Below are 21,751 nucleotides of genomic sequence, written 5' to 3'. Positions count from 1 at the left end.
ATTGACCATAAGTGTGTGGGTTTATTTCTGGGCTTTCTATCCTGTTCCATTGATCTGTATGTCTGTTTTTGTGCCGGCACCATACTGTTTTGATTACTGTAGCTTTGTAGTATAGTCTGAAGTCAGGGAGTGTGATTCCTCCAGCTCCATTCTTCTTTCTCAAGGTTGTTTTGGATATTTGGGGTCTTTTGTGTTTCCATACAAATTTAAAACTTTTTGTCCTAGTTCTGTGAAAAATATACCATTGGTAATTTGATAGGGATTGCAGTGAACGATTTATATGTATTTTTGGTGATTTTCCTATATTGCCCAGTATTTGCGAGATTCATCCATGTTGTTGCATGTAGTTTATAGTTTAGTTCATTCATTTTCATTGTTATATAGCATTTCATTATATGATTACTACAATTTATTTAGCCATTCCACTGATGATGGATATTTGGACTGTTTCCATTATTTCTTCTTGTAGTTCTATTAGATTTTATTGTACATAACTTGATATTTTATTACTAGGTGCATCCAGATCTAAAATTGTTACATCTTATCTAGTGAGTTGTGATTTTTATCTAATAATGCTTTTTGACTTAATATAACATAGCTATATGAGCTTTTTGTCATGAGATAGGCAAACTATAAGTGTTTGATGAATGAATGACTTGCCTGTTGTATAGGCAGAAACTGCAGAGCACTCGTCCTAGCCTGTTCTCCTGGCACATTGTTATTTACGTGTCCTGTTATCCTACGAAGTGAACAAAGCACTTTTAAATTTAAAAAAAAAAGTGTGGAATTTTCTTTTTGGAGGGATAATTTGTGTACAGTAAAGGGCACAAATCTTAATTGTACAGGCCAATGAATATTTGTATATGGATACACGTACTCACTGCCCAGATCAAGATGTGAAAAATGTCCAGCATCCCAGAAAGCTCCTCATATCCCTCCCAGTTGATACCCACCAAAGGCTGTCATTCTTCTCACTGTAGTTTTGCTTATTTTTCAGTTTTATATAAATGGAAGCATACAATATATTTTCTTTTGTGAATGTCTTTTGTTCTGAATGTTGATTGTATCTGTGAGTTTCAGCCATGGTCTGATGTAGCAATATTTTTAAGAATTATTGCTGTGTAGTTTTATGGTATATAAAATATCAAAATTTATTCATTCTGTAGTTGATGAACATTTATGTTTCTAGTTTTTGGCTGTTATGAATGACATTGCTACATTCTTGAACATGTCTTTTAGTAAACGTAAATACAATTGTTGGGTCATGAGGTATACTGCCAAACAGGTTTCTAAAGTGGTTGTACCAGTTTATACTCCTATAGGGTTTTCTTAGTATATAACTTTTGGATTTAGCTTTGGGCAATAAGTTTTAACATTTTGTTACCTGCACAGTGGAGGGAGCTTTAAGAACTCTTTCCTGAAGTAGTGTAGGTACTTCTAAAATGTGAAATGCCCTTTTCTTTGCATTCTCGTTTACCTAGTCTATAACTATTAATAACCATTTGATGGAAAAAAAAAAACCTTGGTTCTTTTTGAGTATTAAAAGGGCTCTGTTAAGAGCAGAGTTTAGATTTGTAAAACACCGTTTGTAGCAGTTAATTCCAAGGCTGAAAACATAATCCTTTGGAACTCTTTGGAACCTAAGTAGTTGTGGTATATTTACGCCTTGTGCTCAGTAGTGGGAAGACCTTCTTTTTGGAGACTTTTCCTGAGAGGCATTTGAGTTCACTCCTTTGAACTGCATTTTGGTAGATGAGGCTAAAAAGGAATACATTAATCCTGCCTTGAGTTCCAGTCTTAATGGTGCTGAGTCTTTGAGACAGTTGAGGGAAATTGATAATTGTTTCAAATTCTGATGGGGAGGAATTGAGGACAAATATGAGAATGCCATGGTGGACTTGCTCCTTGTTGAGCTGTATTGCAGCCAGGGTGGAAGAAAGCCTAGGATTAGACTATATTACCCAGCCCTTTTTGATAAGCTTAAGGTTTCAGATGCTTTCGCATGAGTCATGCCTGCAGCAATCAACAATAGTCTATCTGGATGACTGAAATCAGGTTTATGATCTGTAAACATAAGTAGGTAACCGGTTTAATCCTGTTCTGTTAGTAGGTAAGGGGACACTTGCAACCTTCTGATTGAATTAGATTGTGGAAAGCTGAGTTGGTTTAACATCTGTCTTACAAAATTGAGGAGCAGCTCACTATTTACCTGCATTTATTACCATCATCTGTAGTAAAATACAGCATAGGCATGGAAATCAAACTACTTAAAGCCTCTCGCAGCTCTACCTTTGTGGCTTTGCCTGGAACATTGCAAAGGTCACTTTTCCTTGCTGCTAATTGAAAAGGAAAGGAAAATGTTTATCAGAGAATTCAGATTCATCAAATAATTTGTGAAGTGTTTATTATCTGCAGTCATTTGCTCATTACCTTGCTGCATTTAATATTCACAACAACCCTGTGAATTGTTTTTTTCTTGTGATTTTTTTTGTTGAACTATAACAATGGCATCTAGTTTTGTTTGCAGATGAGCGAAATCCAGTTGCACAGAGGTTCAATAAGTGCCAAAGGTCACACAGTTTCTAAGTGAGAGCTAAAACTAGAGTAGAAGCCTTTGACACTATCCAGACTTTCTAGGACACCACAGTGGCCTGTAAAACACTATTAACACGACTCTCAAAGAATTCACAGGAGTCGTGATGAGGTGTCAGTTCAGGACAATACTCAGAGGTGTCGGTCCTTTTCAGATATCCTGGGTAGTGGCTGGAGTATGTGTTCATGAAAAAAACACAAAAAGTGTTTTGAAAAAGTTTCGTCATTTTAGCAGTTAGTAATTTTGTTTATAGATTCTTAAAAACTATACCTCTGGACAATAATGACCCTTTTTGTCTAGTTTACCCATAATTACTCTACAAACTTCTACATTATTTTTAAGATACTTAGGGTTGCTTTCATTTGGAGTCCAAAGCTTTAATCTCTGTTTCTGGAATTGCAAAGTTTCTGCTATCTTTGGCCATATGGAAACTTTTTTTCCAGAAAGACTTTTTTAAAGGAAGTCTTTGAATCCAAACAATCTTAGGTGGTTGGTCTTAGCTAAGAGAACATTTGGTGAGCATAAATGGAATTGCTGAGTCATAATGCTTTTTTTTCTTCAAAGTATACAATCCAGTGGTTTTTAGTGTATTCACAGAGTTGTACAGCTGTCGCTACAATTTAGAACATTTTCAGAAGAAACCCCTTACTCATTAGTAGTCACTTCCTCCCCGTCTCCTACTCCTAGGCAACCAGCAAACTACTTTTCGTCTATAGATTTCCTTATTCAGAACATTTCCTATAAATGAATCATATAAATACTACGTGGTGTTTTATAATTGACTTTTTTCTCTTAGCATGATGTTTTCAAGGTTCATCCATGTTGTAGCATGGATCAGAACTTCATTCCTTTTTATTATACTCATGAGGCTTTTCCTGAAGAATTGTAAGTGATGGATATATCCAGTGTTTCTATTTTGTTCTCAAAAATGTTGTTTGCTTTATATATAATAGGATATATATAATAGGATATAATTGCTATATATATAATAGGATAATATATATAATAGGATATAATAGGATATAATAGCTTTATATATAATAGGATAGTTTGTCATATTAAGGCTACTTCTATGATTCGTTTTAGGGAAGGCATTATTAATCTGAGGAATATGGATCCCATATATGACTGGCCTTCAGGATGTCCTGAACCCTTTGTAATTATTTGCAAGATTTTATATTCCCAGGCATTTTTTGGTGGGGGAGGTTAGGGGACTGAGAACATTTAGCTTTTGTTAAAAGATAATTTCCCAAAAAAGGTAAAATCATGACACTCATACAGTTAGGAAATGAATACACACTTTATTTTACTTACAGTGTTCAAAGGAGAAGTCCAAAGAACAGATACATTTATAGATGAGGAATATTAAAATAAGTATGCAAATGGAGGCAAAACTAGTTTCTTCCATAGTGGAGAGGGAGGTCATTTGAACCTTTACTGGACATGGCAGACTTTATATGTTTATAGATTAAGATCAGTTTGCATTGCTATCAGTTATCTACAACTTCCAGACTTGTAAAATAACTGCTATACAATCAGAATCAGAGGGATGTCCTAGACAATGTATGATTTTCCACTGGAAACACACATTTTTTCCTGCACTTTCAACAGATTATCCAAAAAGTCTGAAAGTCTTCCAAGTGTTGATTTTAAATTTAGAGTTTTACTTCAGTTTTAAAAAGCATCTCCTTTGTGACTAGATTTAGAAAAATGTTTGTATCCATTGAGTATCAGTCGGAGACCCAGGGATAGGTCTCTGGTTTATTCTTTTGAACAGGATTATTTGTTAGAAATCTCCAGAGAAGTAGGCTTTGCATCTTAACTTAGGTTACACTTTTGGGCATATATTCAGTATTTCTCATCTCTAATATCAGCATGACTATTGAAGGGAGGGGATTTCTATAACTAGTTTAGAAAAGTCTAGCTTTTCTAGAAAAAAAAAGTCTAGCTATCTTAACTCTGACAAAGGTAGCTAGATAATCCTATTAGTAAAAGAAGTACAGGAAGGGAGAAGCCTAGACAACTTCTTCCCCAGTTGTGGTATGCTCAGGGAAGTCAAGACTTCTCCTTTGTGTGTGAAGAACGTAGGATTATTTCCACTAGACCTCGCTTATTCTCCAAGGGGTTCTCATTTCCAGTCTTCAGAGGATAATGAACCTCTTTTACTTTGAAAGGTAACTTCTGTGCACGTGTACAGTAAGTCATTTAGCTACTGACTTTAAGAGACTCTGGGAGTTCATAGCAAATTTGGCAACATGACATGTTCACGTTTGCAGAGTACTTTTTCCCCACATCTTCCCTACTTCCCTCAGGCTGAGAATGTATTTACCAAGAAAACCCATGATTGCCCTTACCTCTACATCCCTCAGCCTGTTCCTCTGCTTGTTCAGCTTAGTTTTATGCATTTCAGTCTTCTCTGCTAGGTTAAGCTCCCTGTAGTGCCTTTCTTGATAGACATCAGAAGAGAGGTGCTCAGAGTTGTTAGTTGACAGAATCAGCATCTGTCTTCACTTGAAGACAGACTTATGGTCCTGACCATAAGTAAATGAATAAAAAGTTCTCAGCAACCATTTGGCAGTCTTCGGGGCTGCCCACTTTTATGAACCCAGGAGCTTGGATTTTCTGTGAGTGCACTCCTAATGACTGGAGAACATTGCATGGCTGTCTCTCCTTTCTGAGGCCAAGATTGTGTCTCAGTGACCGGGTGCTTTGCCCAAATACTCCAGTGTTAAGTGTAGAGCAATTAGACTTTGTACGTGCTTGTGAACTAGTACTGAGCATGTATACTTGACTCGAGGCATGGCTGGAAGGGAAATCTGGACAGTTACGCTTTTTGAGATGAGCTTCTCAGATACTGGATCTTTTGACTTACATAGTAGAATTTTGGCGGAAGTATATGGTTTGCTCTTTACCTCCTAAGAAATGATGACGCGGTCCCTTTAAACATTTCTATATCACACAGTCACCGTTGGTTGGTTGGAATGACTGTTTGGTTTATTGCACAATTCTTACTTCTTTAATGACCCAAGGGAGTTTTCCCTTTGAGCTTGTGATCTGTTTTTGCTGATAAACTTTAATGCCTTTTGAGACTCTAAAGACAATAGTGTTTTCTTACCTGTTTGCTTTGCACTTTGAAGTTCTGCAGAATGTACTATGAAAGAGAATCAGATTCAGTTCATTTTTTTCCCATTTTTAGAGCAGAAGTAGAGTAAGAATAAATACTTAACTTTTAGGCTTTCTTCTGTATTTTAACTTCACTCCCTTACCTGAGTCTTAGTCACTAGAGTACCATTTGATTTGAAGACATTCAGGCGTGGATGAACTGGGTAAAACAGGTTTTTCTTTTCCTCAACAGCCCATTCCTGCTTTAAAGCTCAGATTTCTGACTCTTCTGGAAAAACTCTTTTGAGTGTTGAATTGTGCACTTGTATTAGAGGTGAAGAAAGTGGAAGGAAGAGGAAAACAAAATCCTTTTTTTCTCTGTAGCATTGCAGAGTGGAAGATTTTGATTTTCTTTAGTATCTGGCCAAAGAATAAATATTAGCCATGAGTAATGCATTGATCTGTGGATTGATGTGGCTGGGCCCCAACTTTAACACTTACAGTAAAACTTGGTGGATGTCTTTTTACCCCCGTCTAGTAATATGTTAACTCAATTATTGGGTAATTCTTTTATCAAAGAAGGTGATGGGGAGAGTAGGGGCCATGTTGTGGTGTAGAGAAAGGGTTCTTAACCAAGCAAGGATGTCTGTCACAATCACCTGGGGGAAGTTTTCCAAAATATATATTTCTGGGCTCCACTCTGTACTTACTAAACCTCTGGGGTGGAGTGTTCTGGAGAAAGCTCCTTGGCTGATTTTGATGCGTTCTACTGGTTCGCCCCCATTAAATCATGGTGAAGGGATTGTTATTATTAAGGAAAGAAGCACCATCCAGTGTGGGTCTGGAAATGTCTTCTTTCAGTGATAATCATTTTTAGAATGTTTCTTCTGGTATAAGTTGGTAATTAAGGACATTTAATGGGGGAAAATTATCACTGCCTAATTGGCAGTTGGTTAAGTACAGTAATAGTTCTCAAAGAAGTTTTCTTCGGGGGAATGGGGGTGTGGATAGTGCCATTATGGGAAGTCTGCTTACAGAATCTTGTTCTCTTGAAGTGATTTAAGGACTGAAAGAGTTTATTATCATTGGGGAGAACCGTGGCTAGTACTGATAGGAAAGTATCTTGTGATTGGAGAATTCTGAGTTTCCTGGACTGAGTCACTCCATCACGTCATAATCCTGGCCTCACAAAAATGTTAAGAGAATAAATCCTAAGTATAAAAAGCACTGAGATTGTGTTGAGTGGAAAATAACCTTAGTGTTAACTCCCTTCACTGCATTACAGAACCGCATTCTAAATTTAAGGAAGCCAGGAGTGAAACCACTGTAACACACTGGTTTTAAAACTGAAGGTCATGATCCATTTAGAGGGATGCAGAATCAATTTAGTGGGCCAAGCCTTTGAAAAAAGGAGGAAGAAATAGAAAAGAAATGTAAGTGTATTACAAGTAATAAGGTGTTAAGTATTATTTTGGAAATTTTTGTTTTGGTTTTATATCTTTCTGTTGCTGTGCGTGCTAGTTTGTGTTGTAAAATACATTTTTGTGGGACTGTATTGGAAAAGTTTGAAACTCTTTGGTCTAAAAAGTGACATGCCCTGGGACTTCCCCGGTGGCGCAGTGGTTGAGAATCCACCTGCCAATGCAGGGGACACAGGTTGGAGCCCTGGTCCAGGAAGATCCCACATGCTGTGGAGCAACTAAGCCCATGTGCCACAATATGGAGTCTGCACTCTAGAGCCCGTGAGCCACAACTACTGAAGCCCGTGTGCCTAGAGCCCGTGCTCCGCACCAAGAGAAGCCACCACAGTGAGGAGCCCGTGCACCACAACAAAGAGTAGCCCCCCGCTCTCCACAACTAGAGAAAGCCCACGTGCAGCAATGAAGACCCAACACAGCCAAAAAAGCCCAAACCATATGCTTAAAAAAAAAAAAAAAAAAGTGGCAGGCCCCAAATTTACCAAATTTGTAGACTGCTACTATCATGTTCACGAAAGTGTCTTGCTCCCTTGAAGTGATTTGGGGGGTGAGAGGGTTCAGTATGAGAATAGTAGGCTACCAAGCTCCCATACATTCCAGCAGCTGCCTTTTGTCTAGTAATGATTAGGATTATTGAGTACTATTTTGATGTCTTTTAGGTATCTGCTAAAACCTAAATCTTTAGATTGAAGTGGGATGAATAAAAAGAGAAAGTCTGGTTACTTTATTCATCCTTATTTGACAGTAGCTTCTTCAAAGTAGTTAATATTTTAAATCTTCACACTAAAGTTGATATTTTTTCCTTTAATATTATACTTTTAAAAGATTTATGGTATTCTTACTATCATTTTATATACATTCATTGGGCAAAGTATTTTGTTTTTTTCCTCTAGGGGAATACATTTCCAATTTTATAGAAGTGTGAAGGAAAGAATGCTTTTTTTTGTGGAAGTTTTACCAAAACTACTTTTCTATTAAGCAAATATTGGAGATAAACAGCCATAAACACCCACACATACCCACAGACACACATATACACAGACACTTTATTTTGTGAATATTCTGTGTCCCTTCTAGATAAAGAAATGAAGGCACAGGTGGGTGAAATAATTTGCCTGGAGTTGCACAATAAGCTAGTGGCCTTCATAGATGACCACTTATGGTTCTTGTATTTCCAGAGACACAATGTAGAGATTAAGTTGAAATAGACAGAAGCCTAAGTATTGTAATTATAAATAAATATGCAAGTGTATATAGACAAAATATATTTCTATAAGAAGAAAGATGCGGTGGGAAATAGTAATTATAATTATATTACGTTCTCGTGCCATCTCTGTCTGGATGTTTTTTCTGTAGTCATGACCAAGCAGTACAATTTTGGTTTGTTGTATGTTACCATATACCCAAGGTATATTCTGCCAGGAGCATAAATTGTGGAAAGAAAATTCTTGGGGTAGTGCTGGATTGTAATGTGTTTAGTGATCCTCTGCCTGTGACACTGAGAATGAAGCATTGAAAGAGTACTAAATACTGGCAGGAGGCCTGGGTTCCTACTCTCCACTCTGACACAAGCCCGTCTGCATGAGCTGAGTGAGGTACGCCGTGCTGCTTCGGGGCCTCTGTAAAATGAAAATGTGGGCTTGATCTCTAAAGTTCTCTTCAACATTTAGATTGTATACTTCCCCAGGGCTGGACTATTGCATCAGAACCCAGCCTGGGGTTGCTGCTGGTTGCAAGGCCCCAAGGAACTGCCTCATCCTTTTTTCCAAGGAGATAGCACACGTTACCCCACAGAGCCCTATAGTGCAGCGAGTTGTCAGTGTTGTGAGGTGCCTCTTTGTTGGGACTGAGCCTAGGTTGTTTGTAGTAACCTAGAAGAACCTTGGAATGAGGCCAGGAGATATAATTTCTGTGACCCACTGGTTGCCCATTCAAAAAGCTTGCTAGGACCCCTCCAAGTACAGTATCATTCTGTCACTGGAGTAAGAGAATATAGAAATAGATCTCCTTGAGAGGTGTTTCTCTATATCTCCTCTTAAGGAGATATATTCAAGGACTCCCATTATCTTCTCATAGCAATTACAAAGAAAATATACTTCTGCTGAATATAATTTTGTAAATGTTAGCAAGGAATGCCTTCATATCTTAATAGGCTTTTTAAAAATGGAAGTAGTTTGCATGTGCTGATTCTTTGCTCTTTCCCTAATACTAGTTGTGTTACTCGTTTGTTTAGTCAGTGCTGTGATAATATCTACAGTCATCTTTTGCAATTGGTAACCTCTGTTTTCTGGGTGAACCAGGAACTAGAATCACCAGAGGAAAAGCTGATCTGTCTGATTGTTCTTCCGTCATCCCATTCATACACACCATTCAACCATTTGGTTTGATCACAGCTTTAACACTAGAAGATTCTCTATAATAGTTGAAATTATGACATACCTTCAATGATGGTAGACTCCTCTGGTCTTTCTCTGGTGTCGACCAGCACTGCCACTGCTGTGCAGGATTGAGATTGTTGATAGCAACAGTGGGCTCTAGGGAATGGCCACCAAGAACTATGAGGGGGTTGCAGATAAACTGTGTTTCCATGGATAGCCCTCTGGGAACCCAGTACTTGTCTAATGCTAATTACCTTATACTGCAGCCTAATTGCTAAGTGTATAAATGCTTTCAACAAACATTAGTTGAGCACCTGTCCTCCTTCTGAGCTTTCATGCTGCTCCTCGAACATTGCATGTAGATATCCATCAGGAACATAAACCTACGGCATTATCTTGTTCTCAGAATCTCCTCTACCATCTTCAGCTTCCCTTCCTCTTCTAGTCTGCCATGGTTAATGCTGTCACCACTAAGCCAGTCTCTCAAACTTGAAAATCTGGAATTATCTGTATTTTTCCCACTCCATACTTTCTATATCTAATAAGTTATCAAACACTGTTCTAAAAATGTTGTTCAAATCCATACCATGTTTTGGCCCAGATACCATACTGCTTAAGGTGAAACCCAGTTTATTTCTCCCCTGGACTTTTTTTAAAAATTAATTAATTAATTTTTTTTATTTATTTATTTTTTTTGGCTGTATTGGGTCTTTTTTTTTTTTTTTTTGCGGTACGCGGGCCTCTCACTGTTGTGGCCTCTCCCGTTGTGGAGCACAGGCTCCGGACGCGCAGGCTCAGCGGCCATGGCTCACGGGCCCAGCCGCTCCGCAGCATGTGGGATCTTCCCGGACCGGGGCACGAACCCATGTCCCCTGCATCGGCAGGCGGACTCTCAACCACTGCGCCACCAGGGAAGCCCTCTGTATTGGGTCTTTGTTGCTGTGCGCGGGCTTTGTCTAGTTGCGGTGAGTGGGGGCTACTCTTGTTGCGGTGCATGGGCTTCTCATTGCAGTGGCTTCTCTTGTTGTGGAGCACAGGCTCTAGGTGCGCGGGCTTCAGTAGTTGTGGCACAGGTGCATGGGCTTAGCTGCTCCGCGGCATGTGGGATCTCCCCGGACCAGGGCTAGAACCCGTGTCCCCTGCATTGGCAGGCGGATTCTTAACCGCGGCGCCACCAGGGAAGCCCCTCCCCTGGACTATTTAAACAGTCCTCTTAACTAAAATTTTTGTCTCTAATTTCTGTCCCCCTTCTATTCCTTTCCCATGAAGTTATCTTAAAAAAAAAAAAAAAAATTGCTCTCCTGATTAATACCCAAACCTTTCGTTTTGTTTTTGTTGTTCTGCTATTTGCTTTTTTCTTTTTTTTTTAACTCAACATCGTGTTCTGGTAATTTTTCCATGTGGTTCATTTAAATCTGTCTTTTTTTAAATATATAAATTTATTTATTTATGTATATATTTTTTATTTCTGGCTGCATTGGGTCTTCGTTGCTGCTCATGGGCTTTCTCTAGTTGGGGCGAACGGGGGCTACTCTTTGTTGTGGTGCACAGGCTTCTCACTACGGTGGCTTCTCTTGTTGTGGAGCATGGGCTCTAGGTGTGCGGGCTTCAGTAGTCGTGGCTCACGGGCTCAGTAGTTGTGGCGCACGGGCTTAGTTGCTCTGCGGCATGTGGGATCTTCCCAGACCAGGGCTCGAACCTGTGTCCCCTGCACTGGCAGGTGGATTCTTAACCACTGCGCCACCAGGGAAGTCCATAAATCTGTCTTCTTTTTAATGCTGCATAGTATGGGTACATAAAATGTATATATTATAGTTTATTTAACCATTTATCAATGGACAGTCATTTATATTTTTTCTTTTGCTGTTACAAAGAATACTGAAGTGAAAGTCCTTGAACATGTACATAGGTGCAATTATATAGATACCAAAAAGAATTTCTGGGTAAAAATGAATATACATTTACAATGTTAATAGATACTGACAAATCACTTTACAAAAAGTACCTATCAATTTATACTTCCAATCTCTATGCGTTTTTTTTCCCAAGACCATTTAAAATCTGGACCTAGTGTATTTCTCCCAGCCTCAGTTCTCTTGTAACTTGATGTGTTCACTCATTTACTTGGTCACTGTCAAGCCACTCTCCAAGCTTTTATTCAGTACAAATTGTTTGCCAGGCACCATGCTATATGTTGAGGATTTAGTGCTGGAGAAGACAGATATGGTCTCTGCCCTCATCTAGCCTGTGCTCTTACTACACAGAGCTTTTTGCCATTCTCAGACTCTTTTTATGCATTTGCAGCTATTATTCTGTCTTCCTGGTATGACTTTTTTTTTCTTTTAATTTTTCTGCCTAGAGAATTTTTTTTGATCGTTGTTAGATTTTATCCTCTGTCGTATCTTCCTTATCTGCCCTCAGGTAGAGTTAGATAGGCCTTCCTTAGTGGTCTCTCTTAGCACTTCATTTACAACCTTTTTATAGTGTTTATCCTGAAGAGTTCCAGTTACTTGTTTATATATGTGTGTGCCCATGTGTGTCTGCATGTGTATGTATGAACCTCCCTCATTAGATTGTAAGCTCAGTAAGGGCAAGAACTTAGCATATATACCTTAATGTTCCCCCAGCTGAATGCCTTAAACACTGGAGAAGCTTCATAAGTGTTGAATAAGTGAGTGAATGGCAGACTGAAGATGAACGTATTTTGTACAGGGCACTCGGTGGCTTGTGAATATGACTGGGATCCGGTCAGTCTTCAGGGGCCTAATCATGTTGTAAAGGAGATGAGAAACAGATGAGTAGACTGCAAGGCGCATTGTGATCAGCTCTGTGTAGAGGCACAAATGAATGTTTGACGAGAATTTAATGGGGGAGATTAATTCTCATGAGTTGGGTATTCTGGTAACTTCAGGGGAGAGGATTTTTTCTTGCTTGTGCTATGTATTGTGAGGGATACACATAGTGATAAGATATGGTTCCTGGCTATAAGAGTTTTCGTCAAATAGGGCCTTAGAGCAGAGATTGGCAGGCTATGGCCTACGGGCCAAATCTGGCCTGCTGCCTGTTTTTGTATAGCCCATGAGCTAAAATGATATTTTAACTTGAAATTGTTTTTATAAAAAGAATATTTTGTGATATGTGAAATTACATGAAATTCAAATTTTAGCATCTGTAATTAAATTTTGTTGGAGCACAGCCACGTTCATTTCTTTACCCACTATTTTGTGACTGTGTTTGCGCTACAGCAGCAGAGTTGAGTAGTTGTGACAGAGATTTTTGGCCTGCAGCGCCTAAAATACTTACTATCTGGCCTTTTACGGAAACAGTCTGCTGCCTTTTGTGTTAGAGGTAGGGAAAGATTCAAGTAGAGAAGAAGAGAAAGACATTCATATTGAGAAGATTAGTTGAGTGGGACAGTGAATACTGCAGTCATCTAGAAACTTTAGAGCTGAAATGATGATCTAGCTTAACCTTTTATTTATTTATTTTATTAATTTTTGGCTGCATTGGGTCTTCGTTGCTGTGTGTGGGCTTTCTCTAGTTGTGGTGAGCTGGGGCTACTCTTCATTGCGGTGCGCGGGCTTCTCATTGCGGTGGCTTCTCTTGTCGAGCATGGGCTCTAGGTGCGCAGGCTTCAGTAGTTGTGGCATGCGGGCTCAGTAGTTGTGGCTCCTGGGCTCTAGAGTGCAGGCTAAGTAGTTGTGGTGCATGGGCTCAGTAGTTGTGGCTCGCGGGCTCTAGAACACAGGCTCAGTAGTTGTGGCGCATGGGCTTAGTTGCTCCGTGGCATGTGGGATCTTCCTGGACCAGGGCTCGAACCTGTGTCCCCTGCATTGGCAGGTGGATTCTTAACCACTGCACCACCAGGGAAGTCTAATTAACCTTTTATTTTACAGATAGAAGATCAAAAACGCTGTCAAAGTCCACTTGTCTGTTAAGGGGCAGTGTGCACTGGAGTTCCTAGCGCAGAAGCAGGATGATAAGATTATTGCTGGGGTAGGGCCAGATCATGAGTGGCCTTGCCCTTGAAAAATGAGTTGAAGAGCAAACTAAGAATAGACTTCCTTTCTCTCTTTGAATGTAATATTTCTTTTTTCTTTTGTATTTCTAGAAGGCCTTTGAGCCCTACTTCGAGATTTTGGAAGTGTATTCCACAAAGGCCAAGAATTATGTAAACGGGCATTGCAGCAAGTATGAGCCCTGGCAGCTAATTGCATGGAGTGTCGTGTGGACTCTGCTGGTAGTCTGGGTATACGAGTTTATCTTCCAGCCAGAGAGTAAGTATACTGTCCTCCCTGTAAAGATACAGTGGAGTTACACTAGCTTTGGAACTGATGGCTAAGGGACTGTACTAATTTCTTGTCTGGGTGGTTTGGTTGTGATTTTTAAAATCTGTTTAAATAGAAAGGACATTGCCTTCTGACTGGTAAAATTTTAATAGGACTTGTGTAACTGTAACTGTTACATTGATTTTTTCTGGATTTGCAGTTTACATTAAAACCCCTGAGAGATTAGTCCTGGTAAGGATCCACAGAGTATGGCTTAAACTCTCTTCACGTTCAGCTTCTTGCCTAGAACATAATTGTGTCACCTGGAGTTCCCCAAGCATGAGTTTATGGCTTTCATTTTAGGCCATTGTTTCAGTAAAGATTATGTGACATTGGAACGGCACTCATGCAGTGACCATTGGAATGTCTGCTTTGTGTCAGGCACTGCCAAGCTCTAGGGATCTATACAAGTAATACAGGGTCCGTGTCCTCTTGGAGTTGAACCTCTGCTGTAAGGGGACAGTACACTTTGAGCTTCCTGGGTAGTGACTCTGGGAGCCGGACTGACATGGGAAGAGGAGGCTGCTTCTCAGGGAGTGTGGAAGATGAGAAGTCTATTAGTGATCAGTTTGAACATCCTCCATCCTTCCTCAGATCCTGCCCACACTCCCTGCACCCCTCCCAACCTCCCAACCGCCTGGTTGTGTGGTACCTCCTTACAAATTCTTTTCCCCTGCAGGCTGTGTTTTGTAAGTAAATGGTAGGAGAGGTGGTGGGTGCTCTGTACACTCCCCTGCACCCCTTCCTCACCCTTAGTAGGGTATCTGAGTTAATAACATCGATGAGAGTTGCTTGCCATTTCTCATTTGTTTAAAATTTCCATAACTATTTGCTTCCCCGATAACATCTGTTTGAAGGGGCTCTTTAACAGAATACTGTTTCTGCTTTTCTTCCTCTTCCCCCAGAAAAGTCAACTTAGAGGCCAGATTCTGTTTCCTCTCTTTACCATGCAGACAGCCATCCAGCTGTTCTAGTAACATTGCCGGGTTATGGCGGAGTCAGCATTGCACTTAGTTAAAATGGAAATGAGACGTGACTGCCCTGTCTGAAGTTTAGCTCACTCCAGCTTTAAAAACCCTGTCCTCAATTTCTGCTCCTAGTCCGTGCAAGATTTTCTCATAAACTCTGACAAATTAGACAGACCTAACCCTTGTGCTTCGTTTGCTCCATGGTTTGGAAACGGACGCAACCCCTGTCTCTTCTGCTCAGGCTTATTCCTTTCCTGGGAAGCGTTTGATTCAGTGCTGCCCACCATCCTGTCCGATTCCAGAGGCCTCTAACGAGTAGCAGTAAATGTACTTCTCTTTTTTTTATTGTGATAGAATATACATAACATAAAATTGATCACTTCACCCATTTTTAAGTGGACAGTTCAGTGACGTTAAGTACATTCACATTGTTGTTCAGCCATCACCACCATCCTAGAACTCTCTCATCTAGAGAGCTCTCTCATCATTGTAAGCTCCGTACCCATTAAACACAAACTTCCCACGACTCCCTCTCCCCGGCTTCTGGCAGCCACCATTCTGTGTACCTTTCCTTTTAAGATGGTGCATTTGTAAATCCAAACTAAGGCCAGAGATCTTGAGGTTTATGTTTCTTTACTGTGATCAGTATTAGCTTTAGGTTTTCACTTCTGTTTTCCATTGTGCAGCCCTCGGTGCCCGTGTGCATTTTGCTTAACCGGTAGTTGAAGCAAAGCCGTCTTAGGTCTCAGGTACTTACTTGCCTTTAGCGTTCAAAAAAGAATGCTCTGGCTTCTGAGTACACCATGAGAAAATTAATAGGAGCAGTGTGTTAATGGTATGTGGCCTCTGAATCTTTGTGAACTCCAAGGCATTGTGGTTGTTTTATTTTTAATAACATTTTTTCTTATTATAAAAGCAGTACATGTTCATTGTATAAAATTAGGCAATGTAGCTAAACCATAAGAAAAAAATTCAAATCTTATTACCTAGAGACAACCACCATTTATGTATCTGTATCTCTTTCTATATCTGAATCTGCTTGAATCATATAAAATGTAGTTTTTGTCGGTCAAAAATTGTTGAATATTGGCAATTTCATATTGCTTTAATACATATACACAAACAACACATTTTTTATTTTGTAACTTCCAACTTGAATTTTAGACACAGATAGAAATGTCTTCCCGCCAGAGATCGGAGGTGATTTTGATAGAACTGCCGATTTCCTCAGCACCTTGCTCATGTAGAAGTATTCCACGTATTACTGAACATCCAGTCACTTTTAGTATATTGCCTTAGAGGAGTCTAAGGTCCGTTTAGTGATAAATTTTGCTGATCTTCAAATTCCGGGTACCCTTCTGAGGGGGGAGGGTAATTGCGGAACACAGGACAGACACGGGTAGATAAGAAATGGAGGCGGCAGGAGGGTGGGACGGGGCAGGGCTGGAGCCCTCTAAGGTGTGATCTCTCCTTTAATCCTGCTCCATCCTTACTAACTCATGTTGACTTAAACTGTGGGACTGTCTGCAGTTCATCAACAGAAATCTGAGTTCTGTGGTAGGAGGAGGTTGCTAGCCATGGCACCTTGGGCAACACCCTTAAGCCTGGTGGCCTGTTTCCTCACAGTAAAATGAGCATAATAATACTGCTTTACCCAGTCTCAAAGAGTGATGGGAGGATCGAGTGGCATAAGTGGTGTGAAAGGAATTTGTAAACTGTAAAGAGCCAAGCATTGTCGTTCTTACACTGGCATTTCTTATTGTATTACCTTAAAACATTCTCGTTACCTTTTTTTCCTGTACCACTGGGAAATTTTGCTTTTGAGATTATCTTTTTAGGTCTTGACCACATAATCTTTTCATTCTCAATTTCTCCATCTCTGGTCTGTATTCTGTTCTTTTTACCCTGTACCATATTATCTCACAGCTTCCACAAAATTCGTTTACTCTTTTCTCCTCCACCTGTGGTCACATCAATGTACTTTTGGACACCTGACTCAGCTTGCTGATTTCTAGACCTCTTTCTACCTCATTAATTAATTACTTCATCTGTTAAATAAGGAAGTGGTTCTGAATCTTTACAGCTTTAACATTGTTAGAAATAATCAAATAACAAGCAGCTTAACTATCCAACACTAAGTTATGCTCATTTGATGGACTACTGTGGTAACACTGAAAAATACGTTTAAGAAGAATTTTTAATAATGTAGAAAATGCTGTAAATGAGAAGAGGGTATGACATTGTACATACAGTAAGATCTCAGGACTGAAGGGAGATACTCCAAAATTTAAACAAAAAGTAACAGTGGTTTCAGTCCCTTTGTCTTAGTCAGTCTGTGTCTTAGATAGTGGGTTTTGTCCCAGACATTTACAGAGTGTTGACCTCAGTGCTAGGCACTTAGGGATGCAACCTAAGCAAAAACAACTAGTAAAGATGCAAGGCATCATATAATAAATACCCAAAAAAGGTACAGACATTCTTTGGCTGTTGAAAGCACCTTCTGGCCAAGGAAATTGGATTTCCCAGATCTCCTAGGAAAGCAGTGAAGTTCATTCAGTTCATGCCTTGTATCTTTGCAGAAAGCCTACGTGTAGATTCCTTAGAAACTCACTTGGGTTAACTGAAAATTCCTGTTGTGCATCTGAAGCAGTGTAGAGGCCTGGGAATCTAGGACTAGAAAAACAAAGACTTCAGTTAAATCCCCGCCCCATCACTGATCTGATCTGTGGCCTTGAGCAAGTTAATGCTTTGATCCTTAGCTGCCCTTGGATAGTAGGTAGTGCCTTCTTTGCCAACCTCAGAATCTTGTTGTCAGAGTCAGTTGAGATATACTGAAGTGAATTCATTAAAAGGCACGACTGTCTATTTAGATGCCATGTATTTATAACTATTGTAATTGATAGGATCAGAATTCCATATTTGTCCTGTGTACTGCCCAACAGAATGGAGTCTGATTGGTGTCTGTGATATTTGAAGGCCTTTTTAGGTCCAGAAAATGTTGTTGGGATGTGTGTTGGATGAGAGACTGGAGCATAGATCCTGAAGAAAAGCACGGGTTGGGCATTTGTTTTGAGGGAGGGGAGAGAAATGTTGGGCATCCAGAAACCTTGGGAAGGTAAGGAGCTCTGCAATATACTTGACCCAGCAATTCTCTTTCTGGGAATTTATCCTGTAGGTATACTGTCACGTACACGTACGGTGTGTGTTACAAGGTTAGCTATTTCAGCATGGTTTGTGATAGCAAATATTAGAAATAACCTAAGTTTCCATCAGGAAAGGGCAGGTTAAATAAACTAGGGTACATCCATCTAATGGAATGCTCTACAGGCATAAAAATGAATGAGGAAGCACAGGTCTTTAAGAGAATATTGCTAAGTAGAAGAACAAGGTCTAGTACAGTGCTGGAGTATGCTACCTTTTGTGTAAAAGAGACAAATAAGAACATACCTCTATTCTTACTTGTATATGCATAAAGAAATTCTAGAAGAGTATCTAGAAACTAGTAGTAATATTAACCTGGGGGTAGGATGAGGGTCTGGGGGATAGATGAGAGAGTGTGTGTGTTTATTTTTTTATTTTTGAACCATGTAAATGTATTACTTATTCAAAAATTAAAAGGTTTTTTAAAAAAGGAAAGAAACTACCTTTGCCATCTGAGGGCAGGTGAGATTGCAGAGGACATGTTGAATAGTTCATACATTATGACTGTCAGGTCATATAATATGTGGAAATTTATTTGGATAATAGAACCATTTGTTTCTTTTAGGTTTATGGTCAAGGTTTAAAAAGAGATGTTTTAAGCTTATCCGGAAGATGCCTATTATTGGTCGTAAGGTAAGCAGAATCCTGTAGATTTTCCCTACCGCCTCCTACCCCCATGGTCATCAGACCTCTTCCTGTATAGTCACTGAAACTAGAAGTTCAAGGGGGCTGGGTGAGTTTTGTCCCCCACCTCCAAGAAACATCGACAATGTCTGGAGACATTTTTGGACATCACAAGAGGAGGTGGGTGCTGTCGGCATCTAGTGGATAGGGGCCAGGGACGCTGCTGAACACCCTCCAGTGCACAGGTCAGCCTCCACAGCAGAGGACTGGCTGACTCAAAATAGCAGAAGTGCCAAGAATGAGAAGGCTGACCCAGCCCTTTCTCCAACGTATCTGACCGAAGGAGAAAGATGCTATTCAGGAGAAATTTGACATTCGACAACCTGACAGAAGTGACATGAAGCTTTGGAGCAATATTTGGCTGAATTTAGATGCTTATCAGGGATTGAGTGCTTACATGGTTTAGATCAGGGTTGGCAAACATTTCCTGTAAAGGGCTAGGTATGAAGCATTTTAGACGTTGCAGGCCCTGCCATGTCTGCCACAGCTCCTCACCCCTGCCCTTGCAGAGGGAAAGCAGTGATAGTACGATGGGTAGAGGAATGAGCTTGGCTGTGTTCCAGTGAGATTCTCTTTACAAAAACAGGCACAGGCCAAATTCAGCCTATAGTTTGATTTGGCCTGTAGTTTGCTGATCCCAGGTTTAGAAACTTAGAGCAGAGCCATTCTCTTGCTCTTTGTTCATGTCTGTAGTCTAGTACATTCCCTTCACTGGATCCTCTCGATCCTCCTCCACGCTCAGGATAAGACAGTCACGTCTGTGCCCTTCCCGCAGATTCTTTATCACAGGTGAACATAAATAGGGCAGGCCCCACTGCGGGCTGTAAGGAACGCACATGATCCTTGATGGCTTCATCTTCCTTGCTTCCCTGCCCTGCCCCTCAGCTTTGCTGCAAGCTTTCTTTCACTTTTGGCTCTCAGTTCCTTTTCCCCTTTCCTGGCCAAACCAGGAAAGATGGCAGTTATCTTTTAGCCTTTGAATGAAGTCCATTCAGACCCCTGTGCTAAGTCTCCCAGGACTTTGTATTTTCAGGTTCATTTCCTGTGGGGAAGTGGAAGGAATAACTGGGGTGGAGAAGGAGCATGAGGGCTTTTATTTGACCTCTAATCATATTAAGTCCTAAAATTAAATCTACTTTAGTCCTTAGAAAATGAAGGGTAGGGGAGAGGGAAGATAGAAAGGATGGACTGATCACAAGGATAATAGCTTTTCCCCATATTATTCCCTGTATTTTTTCTGCCTTTATTCATCACATTTTTCTCCTTCAGTTTCAGATTTTGAGACAAATAAACGCTGGGGTTCCAGAACCCATTAAATGTATATGATAACAGAATTGGAAGGTACTTAGAAACTGTATAATCACCTTTCAATTTTTAGATGCAGATTTTGAGGCACAGAGACAAAAGTTACTTGTTTTGAGTGAGTGTGTGTGTCCCTCTGTCATTCATTGAGCACCTGCTCAGGGTCAGGTACTATTCTGGGTGCTGGGGACACAGTGGTGAACAAGGCCAAGTCCTTCCTCCATAGAATCTATATTTCAGTACTAAGGAAAGACAGAAAATGAGTGAGTAAACAAATACATAAGAATTTCACTTGGAAATAAATGCTGTGAAGAAATTAAAATGCAGTGGAGGTTCTGAGGCAAGAATTGGGGTGAGGATGTGTTTGCTGTGCTTTCTGACCTGCCTCTCTATCATTTCTGTCTGCTTCATTACAGCAGCAGCATCTGTGCATGGAAGCTCAGCTTTCATAGTTCTGGTTACATTTATGCAGCATAATTCTTTATTTACAACTTAAAAAATACCTTCATGTCCATCACATGCCCTGGCATTGCCCAGGAGTGTGGACCCTGCTTCCTGCCAATGTTTGCGTGTTAGACTTTGCAGACGTGTTTTAAAGGAGAGGCTTTCCCTGTGGTTCCGTTGAGGGCCACGTCTGAGAAGACCCTCTTGGGTTCTAATCATCCATGGCACTTTTCATTACCTGACTTTTAGTTTCTGACTGTGATGCTAAAAATAAGCTCAGGAGAACAGGACACACACACACACCCCATTCCCGGCCTAAGTTTGTTTTGTTCACTGTGTATCTCTGGCCCACAGTAGTAGTTCAACAAATATTTATTAAGTAAGTAAGTGCATGAATGAAAGAAAATGTCTGATGAGGATGGAAACGAAATAACCATAGCTGATAAGTGATGTAGCAGAAAGGACTTCAGCTCCTCCTAGCACTTAAGAGTCAAGCAGTGCAAAGCTGTCAACCCGAGGAGACAGGTGGCAGCCTCCCTGGCTCTTCCCAGCATGTCTCGGGCTTGTGTGTGGGGATTTGTGTAGGGCCTCCAGATGCCTGGTGTGCTCTGGGCGTGCCTTGGTGAAGGAGCTCATCCCTTGCTCAAGCACCAGAATCTGTTTGACTGCTGCTTGGCCTGTTTTCTGGCTACTGTTCATGGTTCTACCTTAGTTTCTTTGGTGCACACACTGTAGCTGCTGCCAAGGGTCAAACAAGGTCCAAATACTGCCCTCAGAGAAGTGCTGACTTGGTGAGGTCGTCGTGGCAGAGGAAAAGGGTGGGGGTGGAGTAGGGAGTTGAGTGTCTCTTTGACCTTCAGAGAGAAAGCTGACTTTTCAGACTTCTTAGAGGCTATTGCCCAGGCCAGAAAATAGCTGAATGGTCAAAATGTCACCACACCTTTTTAAGAAAAAATACCATCCTTATTCTGAAGCACTTGTGCAGTGCCCAGCGTTGAGCAGTTGGTTTGGTGTTGTAACTGGTTCTTCTACTCTCCGCACTGTATTCTTCTAGCTCCCTATTAACTTTATCTTCCTTATCTTTGGAGATCCAAGATAAGTTGAACAAGACCAAGGAAGATATTAGCAAGAATATGTCATTCCTGAAAGTGGACAAAGATTACGTGAAAGCCCTGCCCTCTCAAGGAATGAGCCCGGCTGCAGTTCTGGAGAAGCTCAAAGAATACAGCTCTATGGGTACGATTCTCAGCAAATATATGCTCCCTGCTTCCTT

General features: G+C 40.4%; 1 protein-coding gene across 2 annotated transcripts in view; it reads left to right on the top strand.

The window, feature by feature from the left end:
- The window catches only part of SGPL1 (sphingosine-1-phosphate lyase 1), a 55,982-nt gene that overhangs the window by 8,655 nt on the left and 25,576 nt on the right, over positions 1-21,751 (top strand). Inside the window, exons 1-5 of one of the 2 annotated variants that reach the window (XM_027129978.1) lie at positions 6,983-7,128; positions 13,663-13,828; positions 17,824-17,962; positions 18,614-18,681; positions 21,567-21,714. In XM_027129978.1, coding sequence (XP_026985779.1) covers positions 17,935-17,962; positions 18,614-18,681; positions 21,567-21,714 — 244 coding nt within the window. In that variant the 5' untranslated portion in view covers positions 6,983-7,128; positions 13,663-13,828; positions 17,824-17,934. Of the gene's footprint in view, positions 1-6,982; positions 7,129-13,662; positions 13,829-17,823; positions 17,963-18,613; positions 18,682-21,566; positions 21,715-21,751 lie in introns of those variants that run through there. The other variant, XM_027129977.1, reaches the window with a different exon arrangement.

Source organism: Aethalodelphis obliquidens, unplaced genomic scaffold (genome assembly GCF_003676395.1).
Source record: "Aethalodelphis obliquidens isolate GAN/ISIS:26980383/991018 unplaced genomic scaffold, ASM367639v1 scaffold37, whole genome shotgun sequence".
NCBI classification, from domain to species: domain Eukaryota; kingdom Metazoa; phylum Chordata; class Mammalia; order Artiodactyla; family Delphinidae; genus Aethalodelphis; species Aethalodelphis obliquidens.
The sequence above is the reverse complement of the archived record's forward strand: the minus strand, read 5'-3'. Positions and strand labels throughout refer to the sequence as shown.